At 44.1% G+C, this 15,709-nt stretch overlaps 1 protein-coding gene across 1 annotated transcript in view; it reads left to right on the forward strand.

The window, feature by feature from the left end:
• Positions 1-3,610: 3,610 nt before the first annotated feature.
• Positions 3,611-15,709, forward strand: part of ANKFY1 (ankyrin repeat and FYVE domain containing 1) — a 31,887-nt gene continuing 19,788 nt past the window's right edge. The window contains exons 1-6 of the mRNA XM_069033591.1: positions 3,611-3,783; positions 8,489-8,681; positions 10,199-10,317; positions 12,637-12,772; positions 14,230-14,353; positions 15,530-15,679. Coding sequence (XP_068889692.1) covers positions 3,774-3,783; positions 8,489-8,681; positions 10,199-10,317; positions 12,637-12,772; positions 14,230-14,353; positions 15,530-15,679 — 732 coding nt within the window. The 5' untranslated portion in view covers positions 3,611-3,773. The remainder of the gene's footprint in view (positions 3,784-8,488; positions 8,682-10,198; positions 10,318-12,636; positions 12,773-14,229; positions 14,354-15,529; positions 15,680-15,709) is intronic.

Consider the following 15,709-nt stretch of genomic DNA (forward strand, 5'->3'; position numbering starts at 1 on the left):
CATTGCCTGTTTGTGGGGTGGGGTGTGTGTGGGGGAGGCTTGTTTTTTCTCAAGGTTGAGTTCAAGCATGCACATCTGTAGGCTTTCAAATGACTAACTTCTGGGTTTGGTATCAAAAATAGTTTCTCTCCTTTACTCTCTTCTGTGGCCCTTCATCTGCTTTGCCTTCTACTTCAGAGTTTTCCTCACCTAATGTACAAAGAAAATCGCGATGTATATTTTCATGTAATTTGATTTTTGGAATTCTGTCACCTTCTGTAGTGAGTTCTTCCAAAATATAATTTTTTCCAATAATAATGTGTCAAACTGGGTGTCTTGAGTATCACAATAGGAAGGGTACCTATAGTTGGAGCACAACTTACCTGCACATCATCAACTATACAACACCAGCAAACACTTGAGGAATTGGACATGCTTTGCTTCATCTTGAATAATGAAAGAGCAAACACAACACACAACTTTTCTCCTTATTGTAACCATCTTTGGCCCTCTAGTGAGCAAATACAAATCTCAGAGTATCTGCTTGCAAGAGGTATCAAGTCTTTGACCAAAGAAACTTTATAGAAGAACTTGAAACTACTTGACTCTTCTCACAGCACAGCATAACCCACTAATAAACCAAGAGTTCCAGTGTCAAAGAGTCAGCTTTTAAGAAGCCTTCAGTTGTGATTTGCTGGCTGGACTTCACTTCATGTTGCTGTGAAACATGGATGTGCTGACAGGCACCTCTTGCAGGTTTTGTGAGGGGGGCTGGGGTGTGGAAGGAGGTGACAGTTGTTAGAGGCAGGGCAGCCCTTGGGGCCAAAAAGGCATTTCGTATAAGGGAACTTACAAGGAAAGGTGCTACTTCCTCCTACAGGTGCTTTACATAAACAGGTATGTTTGATATCCACATTTACACATGTATTTGGACATGAATTATTTTGTGAAATCATTAGTTAAATTTGCTTTTAAGTGGCTAGGCTGCTCCAGCAGCCAGGCAGGTGCGTGCAGTACTTCGGTCCCCAGACACCAGAGCTGATTTGAGTTCCTGTTGGAGCACTTGTCCAAAAGGTCTTCAGAGCAGGTTTCTATCCCACCAGCTGACTGCCCTTTTCCACTTAAAAGTTGGGACTGTGCAGAATTTCAGTGGCATGGTGTCATTCTTTCCATTAAAGAAAACAGTGGAAAAAAGCTGTTCTTCCTAAACCTAGCAGTGGACTTATTCCCCCACAGGCTGCACTTGCTTTTTGATTTCCACAAGTGTATCTAGAACTGAAGCAATTCAAGGTACTTGTTGCTTTCAGCAAGTTCAACAGTGGTCTCTCTTTTGTCTTCTTAAATAACACACAGTTCACCACAGACTCACCTGTAACTTCACAAAATAGTTTAAAGTTTTCTCTCCAGAATTGCTGCTTGTTTTTCTTTAGGGGGTAGGCCTGGAACTGTTTGTCTTGCCTCAGTGCTATGGAAGAAATGAGAATTCCACAGCACTACTCATTCCCCTCTTTGTAAATTCAAATATATATCTGGCTTACCCAAGCTGGTTTGTGATCCCACCTGACCCAGATATTCCCCAGGGAGGAGCGTTACCATGGGATACTGTTAAGATCTACAAGCTGCAGGTATGCTAATGCCCAGTGACTGAATGAAAGAGGCAGCTCAGGGTCTGATGCCAAGTGTCCAGGTTGTAGGAAGCCTCTGGCAGGCAAGGAAATGGCCTATTTCACTTTCTGTGCTTACAGTTGGCTTTTTGTTCCTGCCCCACACTGAAAGGGGCACTGGTGGAAAGCTGTTACTGATACAATCTGATGGGAACACCACTGAGGGGCTGCAGTATTGACAAGTAGTATGAGGATTCTTGGTGAACAAGGCAGTAAACTAGCATTCCTCAGTTTTCCTTGTAGCAAGGCCTTGTATCTGGTTTGATTCGTGCAGGCTGTTGGCATCCTGATGCTCAGTTAACACTGTAGGTTCTCCAGGCATTTGTTACCCTGGCTGAGGGTTTGAGCTGATTTTTGCCCCAACACGGTTTGCCCTGCATTCCAGATATCACTGCATCACTGGGGGAAAAGGAAAAGCATCAAATATGAATGATGTCTAACTAGCGTGGCCATCTTAATTTGTTTTTTCTATTTCTCCATGCTGCACCAGAGAAGATCCCTAAAACTCAGAAAGGCTGTCAGCTGTCATTTTAAAATTCCTTCTGCTGCAATGCCTGAAAACACTGAAACTGGATGATCAATAAGCAGAGCACATAAATTCTGAAGTGATTAGAAGTGTATTTTGGGCTTTGGTAGGCTGATGGGGGGTGGACTCCACTGCGCCTGTACCATCTGGTGCACTGCTCTTGGTGCAGTGCCATCACTGCACACAGAGCAGCAACACAAGGCCCTTCAGAAGCAGCACGAGTGATTCTAAACCAAATCAGAAACCGGTTGGGGTTTAGAGAGACTGTCATACAACAGCTTCCTGCCCAGGCAATTCCTCAGAGATTACAATTCCCTTGATACAAAACATAGCAGTAGTTTGAAATCTGATCTCTGTTGTTAGTGAAAAATTAAACTAAATCTGATCAGGGAGCAGTAACTGTTTTCTCACAGTTCCTCAAGAGGATCAATAGCACCATGAGCAGTGGGGTAATTTGCTACGCAGCAAAGTCATACACAGCTGTCATCAAGCTGTGCAAAATGAGACAGGTTGTTTCATGGTATGTCTAGAAAACTACAGTCTGTGGCTCTCCTGGGCCTAGCTCTGTATTTGCTGTTTTATCCAACACCAAAATAAATATGATACAGAGCAACTTTTCAAAGGTCACTTCATGGCAGAGTCCAGAAAAAATTATGTCTGTAAAACAATACTGTGCGTGAAGTCTTCAAACGTTTAATTGAAAGTTGCTCCTTAAAGCAAGCAAAACATTTGCTGTTGGACCAGCATCGAGTATTTGGCATTTCTGTTGCACCTAAGCAGGAGCGATGATGAGCAACGACAGCAGCCGAGGGGGCAGCTGTGTTGTATACATGGCTGCGAAAACGATCCTGTTACTGGTACTTGGTCATTGCCTGTCGACTCGCAACCACTTGTCACCCACCGGGCACCAATCCAGCGTCCAGGGGGCACAGATCCAGTGTCCAGGATTGTTGGCTCTGAAACAAAAGCAGGAATTGAAGCGACGATGCTACAGTGAGCACAGCGCGCAGAGGAGCGCCCGTGCCCCGAACACCGTCGCTGTGGCTCTGCAGCCGTGCGGGCACTGGCCGGGCAGAAGGTGCTATCCGGGCGGGACGGCGCTCCTGGGGCAGGTGAGCGGAGGTGAGGCACAGGTGAGGCACCGGTGCGTTTCCCCCGGTGCTGGGCGGGTTTTGTCCAGCGTTCCCCAGCCGTGCCAGTCGGCGCCTTGCTGTTCACCGCCAGCCCAGCGCTCCGGCAGGGATCACCGCGATCACCGGGCGAGTCCTACACGTGGGAAGCGCATCCCGAGGGCGGCTACACCCGGCTGCCCACTGCCTCCCGCCGCTGCCGGGGGGCGGGGCTGTGCCGTGCCGCCAGCCGGCTGTCGGTGCCAGCCGAGAGGCGGGGAGGAGCCGGGGATGAAGCGGGAGAAGGCGGGATAAAGCGGGAGAAGGCGGGATGAAGCGGGAGAAGGCGGGATAAAGCGGGATAACGCGGACTGAGCCCGGCCGTCCCAGCGCCGCGGCCGGTGCGGGCGCTGTCGCGCTGCTCTCGCGAGAGCCGCCGCCCGCCCCAGCGCCAGAGCGCGGCGGTCTCGCGAGAGCTGCGGTGCCGGAGCCAACATGGCGGAAGGTGAGGGGGGGAGCCCGGGTGAGGGGCCGGGCGGGGCCGGGGGACTCCGCCGCTCCCGGGGCACTGCAGTGTGCGGCCCCCGCCGCTCCTCCGTGCGGGACGGGCTCGGCCCTGCTCGCGGTGGGTGGGGCAGGTCGCCCCCGAGGTGAGCGGGAGATGGCGGGGGCCGCGGGCGGACACCCCCGGGTGGGGCCGGCCTGGCGCGGGCGGCTTTGCCCCTCAGGAGGGGGCTTGGGGTTGCTGTGGGCGGTGGGAGCCGGCCAGGACGTCCCGCCGACCCCTCCCCGCAGGCCGTGGGTCAGGCGGGGCCGCAGGGGGCTCCCGCCCGTCCCGTGGGGCTCATCCCGGCGCCGTCCGGGGTCTCATCCCGGCCTGCCCTGCCCGAGTCGCCGCGGGCGGCGGCACTCCCTGGAGCGGGGCGGGGAGCCTGTGCTGCAGCCTCCCGGTCACTTGTGCCGAGTGCTTTTGTCAGGCTCAGGTGAGATCTGCAGAGTTCCTGGAGTGCTGCTGTGTTGCTTGAAGACTGTACGTGACACCATTTAACCTAATGCGATTTGAAAGGACGCTTGGATTTTTACAGTTCTACTCATTTCTGCAGGACAAGCTTCCTCTTTTTGTTCTCGGAGAAAACTGAGTCGGCAAACGGAGCTAAATGCTCAAAGTTACAGAGGAAATAAAGTTAGAGTTGCGAAAGCACAGCCTTCAACTCTTGGAAGTCCAGCTCTTGGACAGTGGTGAAATTTTAGGAACACTTGTAGAATATTGACTTAAGATGGAGCAGGTGCTGATGGACTGGCATGCATCACCTCAGAGGATGCTGCAGTCAAGCTGGATTGATCAATCCCTAGAGCAATGCCTAACTTCTTGTGTGCTGAAATACCACTGCTTCATATTTAGCTGACCAGCCTCTTATGCTTGCTTTTAAGCCTTGGTGACCCGGTTCTGGAGGGCTTTAGATGTCCGGGTTGGCTTCAGGCAGTGAAGCTTTCCCCAGTCAGACCCTCAAGGATGTGAGGCTCTGGCTCAGGGTCCTCCTCTGCAGAATTAACCAGCAGTTAATACAAGCCCTGTTTCATACAATCTATACTTCTCAGAGATTCTTCTCCAGCTTAAGTAATTCTCTGATCTTTTGGCTGAAGAAAGCACATGACCAGTGAATGATCCTGTGTGAGCAGGAATAACAAGCTGGAGTTGTCACCCTTCTCGGTTCCTTAGGATGTCTTGGAAGAGGGGCTCATTTTGTCCCTGCAAACAAGGTACCAACCTGCAGCCTCACTTCTCTAGTTAAGAGCTACGGTTGAGTCAGCTGAAAAGTGAAGGCCTATTAAGGAAGGGAGCTTGTCAAATTTGGGTTATTTGCTCAGAAGCCAAGTGCTTTTTCTCATAAGGAAGTGTTGCCTCTTGTACAAAAATCCTGAATCAGATTTATTGCAATTGCTACCTGCAAATTGACTGAACAGCTTAGTAAGACAAGAGCCAAGTTGGCATTTCTAATTTCTGGGTTCTGTACCGCTAATACCAGAGGTTTACAAGCAGGCATGGGTAAGAATTGTTGGATCAATGCTTGAGTGTAAAGAAGCAGTAGCTGTAGAATTTTGGGGTGGTGGCAGGATAAAGATCAAAAGTGAGGAGGAACAAGAAAGCAGTGACTTGTACAGCCTTGGGGTGATAAGGGTCAAAGTGTGGAGCAGTGGAGGGGGTAAGGAAGTAATTTGGTTTTCTGAAATACTTCACCCAGGTCCACTTCATAAGTAAAAACAGTTTGTCTGTATGGTTTCTGGGACTGCTTTTGATGGGTGGGATGGGCTGTGTGATGGGTTTCACTAGACCCTCTGGTGTTTGATAAGTGTTATCTGTCTCTCATTGCCTGTTGCCTCCCTACTTGCATTCAGCTATCTGTTTGCTCTCAAGTACTTCTGTGCCTTCTCCTGTAAGAAAATAGCAGTAGCCCTTCCCGAAACCCTCTTCAGTGTCTTTGATATGGAGCATAAACTTCTTCCAGTTTGTGAGATGCTGATCGATCTGCCAGAAAGCTGTTAACAAGCACTGCTCTTATTTACCTGGACTGTGGCTTAGAAGGAGAGGCATTTTATGTTTTCCTCTCTGCTGAACCCGGCTGAGGCATTTGGATTGATGTTTAGCCAGAGGCTTACTGGTATCTTACTAAGCCTGTACTTTCAGTGTCTTGAGGCAAGGATGGTCATTAAGTGTGTGTGTGTGTGCCTGCAGTAATTATGCATTTTATTTGCTCACTCTTTTAAGTGAGCACTTTACAGGGAAAACTGAGGCTTTGCTCTTGTGCTGTAAATGTTTATTTGCTGGGCGTTGAGAACTCTCTTGAATGTGCATTTGAAATGTGCACATTGAAATGAATACCATCATCAAGTGTAGCTGCTACCCAACATCTGTGCAGGTTGTCATGTAGAATAAGAGAAACTTTCTTTTACAATTCTTGTAACTGGTACAGTAAGCAAATACCCATCAGTCCTTCTCACTGAATTTGCAGGAAGCATATGGTGTCAATCTGAAAACAAGAGTTCTCAAAGCTTCGGTTCTTTGAGGTACTTTCACTGCTGGCAGGGATTGTCTGGGATTGCCCTGAAAGCAACAGTAACAAGCTGGATTGTGGGTCATGCACAAAGCTCCAGCTACTGCTGTTTGGGTGTTTAAGGTAGTTCTGCATTGTATCCTAGTGTTTTCAGGCTAATTTGGAGCCAATGAGCTGACTTTGGTTAAATGACAGTATTTACAATGTTACCTCTGGTACGGATTCTTTATTCCCACGTTCACACTCCCGTGGTTTGACTGGAAGATGCAGTATTTCTGTAAGGTGGTGCATGCAGCTTCTTATTCCTAGCATTTGAATTTGTATGGCCTCTAAAAATCTCACTGGATGAACAGTGGTGCTGTTCATACACTAATTTTTGGTGCAGTTCTCAGTGTCTTTCACTCTGGGCTCCTGTCAGACTCCTGCTCTCCCTGCTGTAACAGTAGGATTTGCTTTGTGCCCTCCCAACACTCTCCTCATGGAGAAATGAGGAAGGAGTAGTTGTTCAAGGGACATGTCCTTCTAGTTCTGGGAACACCAAAACTGCATTCATCTTCAGATAGAGAGACTGACCACAGCAGGATTTCAAACCCTCCTTGAGGCTTGCTGTGGTGCTGATGGCACAATTCTGAAATCAGAATATATTTCAGTAGAAAAAGGCAGGTATCCCAAAGGAGAGGGTAGCTATGAAATTTCAAAGGAGGAAGCTAACGAAAAGGCTGCTGAAGGAAGTACCTGCCAAATGTGCTTAAGTAGTATTAACTGAAAAATAAAATGGGATATGTTGCCTTTTGTTTATCCATTACCATAGTTGTTAAGTTAAAAGACTTATGAGGAAGCATTTGCTGCCAGGTCTGTAGAGGACAGGCTAAACAAGGTGTTCTGTCTGCAGCAGAGCCAGAGACTGATGCTCTGCCCTGGGGACCTGTGTCAGAGCAATGCCAAGGTCAGCTATGCTGTTGAACTTTCTACAGAAGCAAGAAGAAAACACTGATCAACAGAGCTCAGTTTCTCATTGTTTGTACTAGTGACATTTAGTAAATATTTGAGAAAAGTCATTGAAGTATGAATTCCTGGCTGGTAGGGAGTAATCTTGTAGGAACTTTCCCACCTAAAATCACTGGTTAGCTTACAAATTTATCCTCCCTGCCCCCTCTTATTTTAGGATTGGTTTGGGATTTAGCCTTACTTGAAAAATCAACTTAGTGATAGGGGGAAAATAAGAACCGTGGTTAATAGCAAACATAGTTTTTGCAACTAATCCACAAATAAGGACCCATAGGTTGGATTGGTTTTAAACAGCTGTACAGATGTTTCCTTCCAGCAGTGAAGTGTAGAGGTTTTTCTTAGAGGTGGCCTGGGTTGAGTTCAGTGAACAACTTACCCCAGCATGTTGTGGAGTAAGCAGTTAAGTGTGGTGGAAAAGTGAGTTCTGCAATGGGATGGAAGTACCTGTTCAAGGTTCAGATTCCCGGGTGCTGTTGCTTTGCTGCTTCTGAACTGAAATAGCCACCATGGACTTGACTCCATATGTGATGCCTTGTCAGTGGAGGGCCTCCAATGGAGGAGTGTGTGTGTCAGCAGGAAGTAGTTTTATATATTTTTGACTGGCCTTTAGCATGTAGATTCTGGGGACAATCTGTTTTCCACTGTGGCCGTTTTTTGGGGAGTTTCTTAGCTGACAGGTTGAGGAGTTCTAAACAGTCAGTTAAATACTCTGAGGTAGATATGGTACATCAGCAACTTGCTCACTTGTGGTTTAAGTATCAGCTGTCAAGTCAAACAGCATCTTACCTAGGCTGAAAAAATGGGTAAGAACCAGAGACTTAGTCCTCTACCCCACCACAGTTTCCACAGAAATGGACTCCCATGGCTTTAGGAGCTTTACAGCATTCCTGTAAATTTACAAAATTCAGAACTTTCTTTGTAAGTGGCTTCTGTGACTGTGTTATGATTTTTCAATGTGTTTATGAAAATGATATAAAATAGAAGGTTTAATACAGGGGGTGAGATGCTCTAGTATGTGGAAGAGGAGAGGCTCTCCTTGGAGTGTTGTGTAATTTAACTACTTGTGTAATCTGAGGGTTTAAGTTACCCTCAGATGCCAAACAAAGGTGTGCATGTCTCAACCTTGTAGTAACACTGTGTGCCTTGCAGAGGAGGTGGCCAAGCTGGAAAAGCATCTGATGCTCCTCCGCCAGGAGTATGTGAAGCTGCAGAAGAAACTTGTTGATACAGAAAGGAGGTGCAACCTTCTGGCTGTCGAGTCCAACCAGGGCAATGCCAGCGACACCTTCATCAGTCGACTTCTCGCCATTGTAGCTGAACTCTACCAGCAGGAGCAGTACAGGTAAGGAATCCCCCTCTGGGGAAAGGGGAATTCCCAGGAACCTTTGGTTTTATTGACTGCACTAGGTTCTGGTCTTAGATGAGGAAAATTCTTCGCTGCCTGGTGTGAATAGCATCCTGAGTTGCAGCTGTAGATGGAAGAGCATGCTAAAATCAAGTGACATACTGTATCCAGTTCTTGAATCGAGAGCTTTAAGCAGAATTTTCTCAGACAAGTTCAGAGAAAACTGACAATGGTCACTGTCAGCAGCAAAGCTCCCTTTGAGCAGAAGGAGTTTTGACCTGGACCATACTTAGTTGATGGATTAATTACACAGTGTGTCTGAAAAACTGTTCCTTTCTTGAAAGGCTTTGTCCTTAAAACATTTTCAGTTCTGTATTCCAGTTGTGTGTAGAAGCCTGATTAATTTGGCTTGTCTGGTTGTATTGGTGATGTATGTGACTTAGTGATGCGCTGTATTTTTGAATCTCAACACAAAGTTATGGTTAATGTTTTCTTTTCTGTAGGCATACTAAGGATCCCTTCCACATTCTAGATCCCTGAGCTGATTCAGTTCTGAGACTGTTGTGATATTTATCAGTTTCTTTGCTGTTACTGAAAGCAATGCCAATATAGTAAAGAAGTTTAGTCATGTAAGGGAAAATCTATTTTAGTTAAAATTTCCTTGCACCAGCATCTCTTCATGAGCCTCCCTGAGAAAAGGCTCTGTGCCTGCAAGAATTTACTGTAGCCTGCTGGGTAAAAGATTTGATAGATAGTGTATGTCAGAAGAGTTGCAGCACTTTATTTCTGTTCAGCTTCTTAGCTTTAAAGGCATAGAATAGTTGTCTAAAAGGGCCTACACATCACAGAATGAGAAAGGTAGCAGGTCCCAGTGCAGGTTTCATTAAGTAACATCTCGGTGTTGTGCTGTAGTTTATAGCAGTACTTTGATTTGGAAAATGGTCTGGAAAGCACACCTACACAGTCAGAACATTTGCAAGCCATGGGACTTCAAAAAGAGCAGGTCAGGTATTTTCTAACTGCAGTGGATAACCTGGTATAAACAGTCAGGATGAAATGGGTGTTGTTGACAGCTGGTCTCCAGGGAACTGGGGATTCTGCCTTGCACTCAGACTACTGTCAAACAGTGTTGTTCTCTTGCTGGTCTTGCCTGAAAGCGTTGGTGCTTAGCTGACAGTATTAGTATGGACACTGTGACATAAATATTTAACTTCAAGATTGGTGGCTTTTCCTAACTTCCACAATAATTCTCTTGCTGTTTATTCTGAAATGGTAAAAAAACCCAAACACAACCAAGTACTTGAAGTATTAATGACTCACTGCATTTCTCCCTAGAAAAATGGATTGCCTTTTGACAACATGTGTTACTTAACCAATTGTGTTTTAACGTCTCAAACAACTTGAACCAAAATGTGGATATCACGACATAGATACTGTGGAGATGCTGAATCTGTACATACCTAAGTGCAGGGAAAGTCTGCATAATATGTGTTTGTGCCTTTTTCTCCTATCAGTGATCTGAAGATAAAGGTTGGGGACAGGCACATCAGAGCTCACAAATTTGTTTTGGCCGCACGCAGTGATACATGGAGCCTTGCCAACCTTGCCTCAACAGAGGAGCTGGATCTGTCAGGTCAGTCACTGCTGAGTAATGTGATGCCCCATTGTCTTTAGGGTGACTTGAGAAAGGGCCTGTTGGGAGAAGGTTGCTTAAGTGCCTTTCAGTCTAGTGCTGTCCACTCAAAGTGGTGCTTAATCTGTTGATTATGGAGCTCTCATTCTGAAAAGTGGTAGTGAGCTTGTGAACTGGGTGCTAGGGGTAGTTAAATCAATAACCTGCCTTCTTTCTCTTTAACAAACAGGGCTTGAGATTGGTGGCCTGTTTGTCTTTTCTAGAGTCAACTAAACGTAATGAAAAACAAATCTATATGGAGGAGCTTGACTTCTTCCTTTGTGAGGAAGGACAGGGCTTTTTGAGGTAGTGTGCATAATTTCTCTGAAGCGTGTCATGGAAATACCTTGCTGCTTGTTAACACAGTGTGTGTGGGAAGTGAATACAAGTACTGATGTGTTATTGAAATTGTTTGCTTTGGCACTTTGATACCTTTGTAAAACAGATGAGGAAGAGAAGTTTTGTAAAAGACCGTCTTCTACATGAGCGTTTTGTTTTGCTGTAGCTATTTCTTGCATGTACTTACACTGAGCAGTGTTTCTGCAGATTGAACTCTCAACAGGCTTTTCTGTACTTAACAGTGTAGGACAGCCTTATACAATTAATTTGTGAGCAATAAAACCAGGTATGAAGTTAAGCAGGCTTGCTGACTGGCATGTTGGATATTAAGCACTGGCTTCACTTTCTGCACTTAATCTTATCATGAATTCTAAGTACAAACAAACTGGAAAGTAGCAAGTCACAGCAAGCTGGTTTTATGAGACAGCGTGGGCTTCCATGCAACATGATTTGTGGATCTTTCTGCAGGCACAAGAAAACAGATTCCAAGGAGTTTTGAAACTGCTATGCTAACAAAAGCTATTACTAAAAAGCTCTTATGTTACTTGCAGTGTCATTACAAGTGGCAGTCCGAAACATTTCTAGCTCCATGTCTAAGCTAGTCTGAGAATCTCAGATGTAACTGCTGTCTTACATGTTTAACAATGCAAACACTACTTGAATGTGTGCTAGTAAATGATACTTTCCACTGTAAAATTGAATTACTGATTTTTTAATAAATTTGATAAATGGCACAAGGATTACCTTATGAAGTAGCTGGAGCAAGCAACAAGCTGTCCCCTGCAAATGGTTTTCTTAAGAGGTTCTCTTAAGAACTTGCAAGCTAAGATTGCCTGAATCTTATCTTCAGAATGCAGGCAGCATTTGAGATTGAGTGTTTTTAGAGTTCATGTAATCTGTAGAATTTTCTAATCTTTGAAAGAGTAGAAAGAGACGAACACATGTTTTCTTACTGAGAGGGAGAAAATGCACCCTTACCTCTGCCAAGGCAGAGCTGATAGTACATCTCAAGTAGGTTTTCTGATTGCTTCAAGTTTGGCAAAAAATACTTGTCTTACAAAAACCTTGTGATTCCTGGGAAGGCAGTCTGCATGCCAAGTACTGCTGCTACTCTGCAGATAATCTGGGCCAACCCTCCATCTAAAAGAGATGTTTTAGGATGGGTATTTTGGTGTCTTTAAGGTTTTTAATTTAAATTTTTTTTAGAAAAACAAAACAGCTCAAAGGACTAAGGTTAATTTTTTAAATGAATGGTATTTCTGTTATTGATCTGATCTCCTGAAGTTATTCTTACCTACATCCTTGTAAGATGGATTGTCATTTTGGTTGTGAGTAGGTGACAAAGGTCCTTGGCCACTGGGCTTGAGTAGTGTCCCATGGTGTGATTTTCTGGTTTTTTCCCACTGTATAAAAACATCAGTTTGTGATCAGTCTTGTAAACATCTGAAATATAACCAGCTCCTTAAACTGGCTCTTCTACACTTTTCCTAGAAGTGGCTACCAGCAGTTTGAAGTACTTTGTAGTCACTACCAAAGTGTAACAAGGTGTAAATGCCTTTGTTGGAATGCAGCAGTTCATAACATATGGCTGTTAAATCAAAAAGGGAGTTTTTTCTTGTCAGATGTGGGTGTGCATTTGGCCATATGTGAGGGACCAAGGAGCATAAAGGGCATCACTGGTCCCTAAATATGCAATGTGGGTGTAGCAGATAGCTCCCTGCATTCTGCAGTGTCCCAGTGTAAGAAGGTTTTCCTGCTTGGTGCCAGCATTGTTATTCATTTCAGCTTCTGACCAGTTTCAACATTTTGAACTAAGTACAGTTTCAAAACAAGACTATCTTTTTATAGTAGCTGTGACTTTCAGAAGTCAAAGGAAGAGCAACTACTAGGATAGGTGATTGCTTTTAGGTATTTTATTAATCCTGTTGCTCCCTGTACCAGATGCTGACCCAGAGGTAACCATGGCAATGCTGCGGTGGATCTACACAGATGAACTTGAGCTAAGAGAAGATGATATCTTCTTGACAGAGCTTATGAAATTAGCTAATAAATTTCAGCTCCAGCTGCTTAGGGAAAGGTGAGTCTTAGTAAATATACCTGAACTCTTAAACCTTGTTTGAACAGAAATAAGATGATAGCTGCTGGCAATTGGATAAAATTATACTTTTTTCAAAGTCTTGAGCTTTTAATAATACAACATGACATTCAGTTTATCAGGGGAAATGAAGCACTGTGCTACAGTTAAACTGTAGCAGACTTCTCATAAGTTTTATGTTGACTTTGCAGTTCTTCTCCCAGTCAAACTAATAACCCTAATCTGGTGTTGAGAGGAGATAGTAGAGTAGCATCAGGTTCAGGAGAGTTGCAAGAAAGGAATTGTTAGAGAATGCTAGGAAGAGTCAGTGGCAATTAGCATGCAGTATTAAAGTGGCACAGGTGAAAGTTTTGTAACTGCTGTGCATCTTGTGCAACCTTTCTTCAGAAATAAGGTTAATGTACAATGCTTTCTCCTTCTGAGACTGTGATTACACCATGGTATTAGGGGCTAGGTTGTTATACTGAATTATAGAGTGTTCTAAACCATTTGGAGTTAGTGAGAAGCCTGAATGTACAAATTGAAACCTCGTCAAGTTTGTACAACTTCAAAGCCTTGAATTTAGTCAAAGTACCCTTTAATTGAATAATCCTTTGCCCAAGGGGTATCTGTAGCAGTACATTCATAATCTATGATTTGTATGCCTTCAACATGAAGCAACTAAATTGCTGTCAAGTGTTCTGACCAGAGAAGTTGAAATCTGTAAGGCCAGTGCTAAAACTGCTTCAAGCCTTGTACCAGCCTAAAAGCTTCCCTCATGTTGTACTGTGAACTTAGCAGTTGGCTGGTCATGGTAGTCCAGTGACAGGTCGATGTGTAGGATGCCATTCATAATTAGGAGATGTTTTTATAGTTACAGAATCATTGAATAATGGAATTGTTTAAGCTGGAGAAGACCACTAAGATAGAGTGGTCAACAGCCCAGCACTGCCAAGTCCATCATTAACCATGTCCCCAGGTGCCACATCTCCACACCTGTTAAATCCCTGCACGGATGGTGACACCACCACTGCCCGGGGCAGCTGTGCAGGGCCTGACCACCCTTTCAGTGAAGACATTTTTCCTAATATCCAACCTCTACAACCCCTGCTTGTGATCACTGTTGTAGAGATACACATCTTCCCTACTTCATAGTAGTGAATGAACTGCAGTTTGTGCCCTTGGGAGAACTGGGATGGATCTCTACTTGCAGACTCCTGCAGTGTGGTGTTATTATGGACCTTGGCTAGGTGGGTTCTGATAGAAGTCTGCTCTTATGGAAGAAGTCTTCTAGGACTTCTGACAAAAGTATGTTTATGCAGTTTAGCCTTATAGTAAAGCAAGTCCATGCTATATTCTACTGGTATCTGTGGAAAGGAGTCTTAGGACTCTCTTATAGCGTGGGAGAGTGATCAAGTGAAGCTTTTTGATTATTGACACTGGCTTTCCTGTTTTGACAGGTGTGAAAAAGGAGTTATGTCACTCGTTAATGTCAGGAACTGCATCCGTTTCTATCAGACTGCCGAGGAGCTCAGTGCCAGCACACTCCTCAACTACTGTGCTGAGATTATTGCTAGCCACTGGGTGAGTTCTGGCACAAGGAGGCAAGACAAAAAATGTTTGGACATTATAGGAACATAATAGAATTTTGCTTACCGTACCACACTGTCTAACCTCAGTTAGTTGGTCAGTTGTTTTGAGAATGTCTTGGTAGGGGGGAGTAACTTGTTCTGTTCATTGGAAATACTTCACTGTACAAAGTGTCTTAGTTTCCTAAACATGACCCAAATAGAAGGGACTGTGCTCTAATAAACAAGAGGGTTGTTTATCAAATCTGGACTCCAAAGTGTTTAGAAGTTCATCCATAGTTGGTCTCTGTCTATACAGATCACAAATCCCAGGCCTGCTTTTACTTCTAAAAATAATTCATGGAAGCCAGGGAAATTTATCTTCTGTAATGGAGGGAGAGGCAGCCAGTCTTGCAACCAGCTTGGAAGTTTCACTTGTTCTGATCTCTTATTTTGAAGAAAGTTTGATTAACTGAGTAATGAGTTAGCCTTTAAAATAAGACTTGTCAACAGTAGACTTGGGGCCGGGGGGGCGGTGCTTCAGATTATTCCAAATCTAAAATGCATACTCTAGATGTGGATGTTTCTTTCTCTGGCTAATGCTAAGGCAAAGGGAAGTGTTTTGATATGTTAATACATAAAAAAAGATTATTATGTCTGAACCTTTGGGTCAGCAGTTTTAACTCTCAACTTTCTTCTTGACTCTTAACTTTTGATGCTTAGCTCTACATGGAAATGAAGCTGCTTCTGTTTAGTCAAATGAGCACTAACTGAGACCTAAGGCCTTCTTATTCCTAAGATTCTGTTTACTTTTATTCATAATTTTATGAATCAGTCTTCAGTAGTTGTAGGACTTTTTGGCAAAGTTAAGAATAAGTCAGTAGAGGATTATTTTAAAGACTAGATGTTAATCCACTGTAGTGTCTGGTAAAATGCTAGTTTTCCATGTCTGTAGACAAAAAGGAAGAAAAATTTCACTAACTGATCTTGAAATTAAAATGTAAGATATAAAGCTTCCTGATTGTTTCTTCCTAATCTTAAAAGACTATCTGGGATTTTTCCTGCCAAAATGTTACTAAAATGGAACTTCTAACTGAATTTGTTTTGTGAACTTCAGAGCTACATTGTACAATGCCTTGTCTATAAATATAACAGGAGTATTGCTTACCCTTCTCTTTTTTATTGCTTCTAGGATGACTTGCGTAAAGAAGACTTCAGCAGCATGAGTGCTCAGCTATTGTATAAAATGTTCAAGTCAAAGACAGAATATCCTTTGCATAAGGCCATTAAAGTTGAGAGAGAAGATGTAGTCTTCTTGTATCTTATTGAAATGGATTCACAGGTATAGTGAGACTGACTTGATCTGTCTTCT

Source organism: Aphelocoma coerulescens, chromosome 19 (assembly GCF_041296385.1).
Source record: "Aphelocoma coerulescens isolate FSJ_1873_10779 chromosome 19, UR_Acoe_1.0, whole genome shotgun sequence".
Taxonomy (NCBI): Eukaryota; Metazoa; Chordata; class Aves; order Passeriformes; family Corvidae; genus Aphelocoma; species Aphelocoma coerulescens.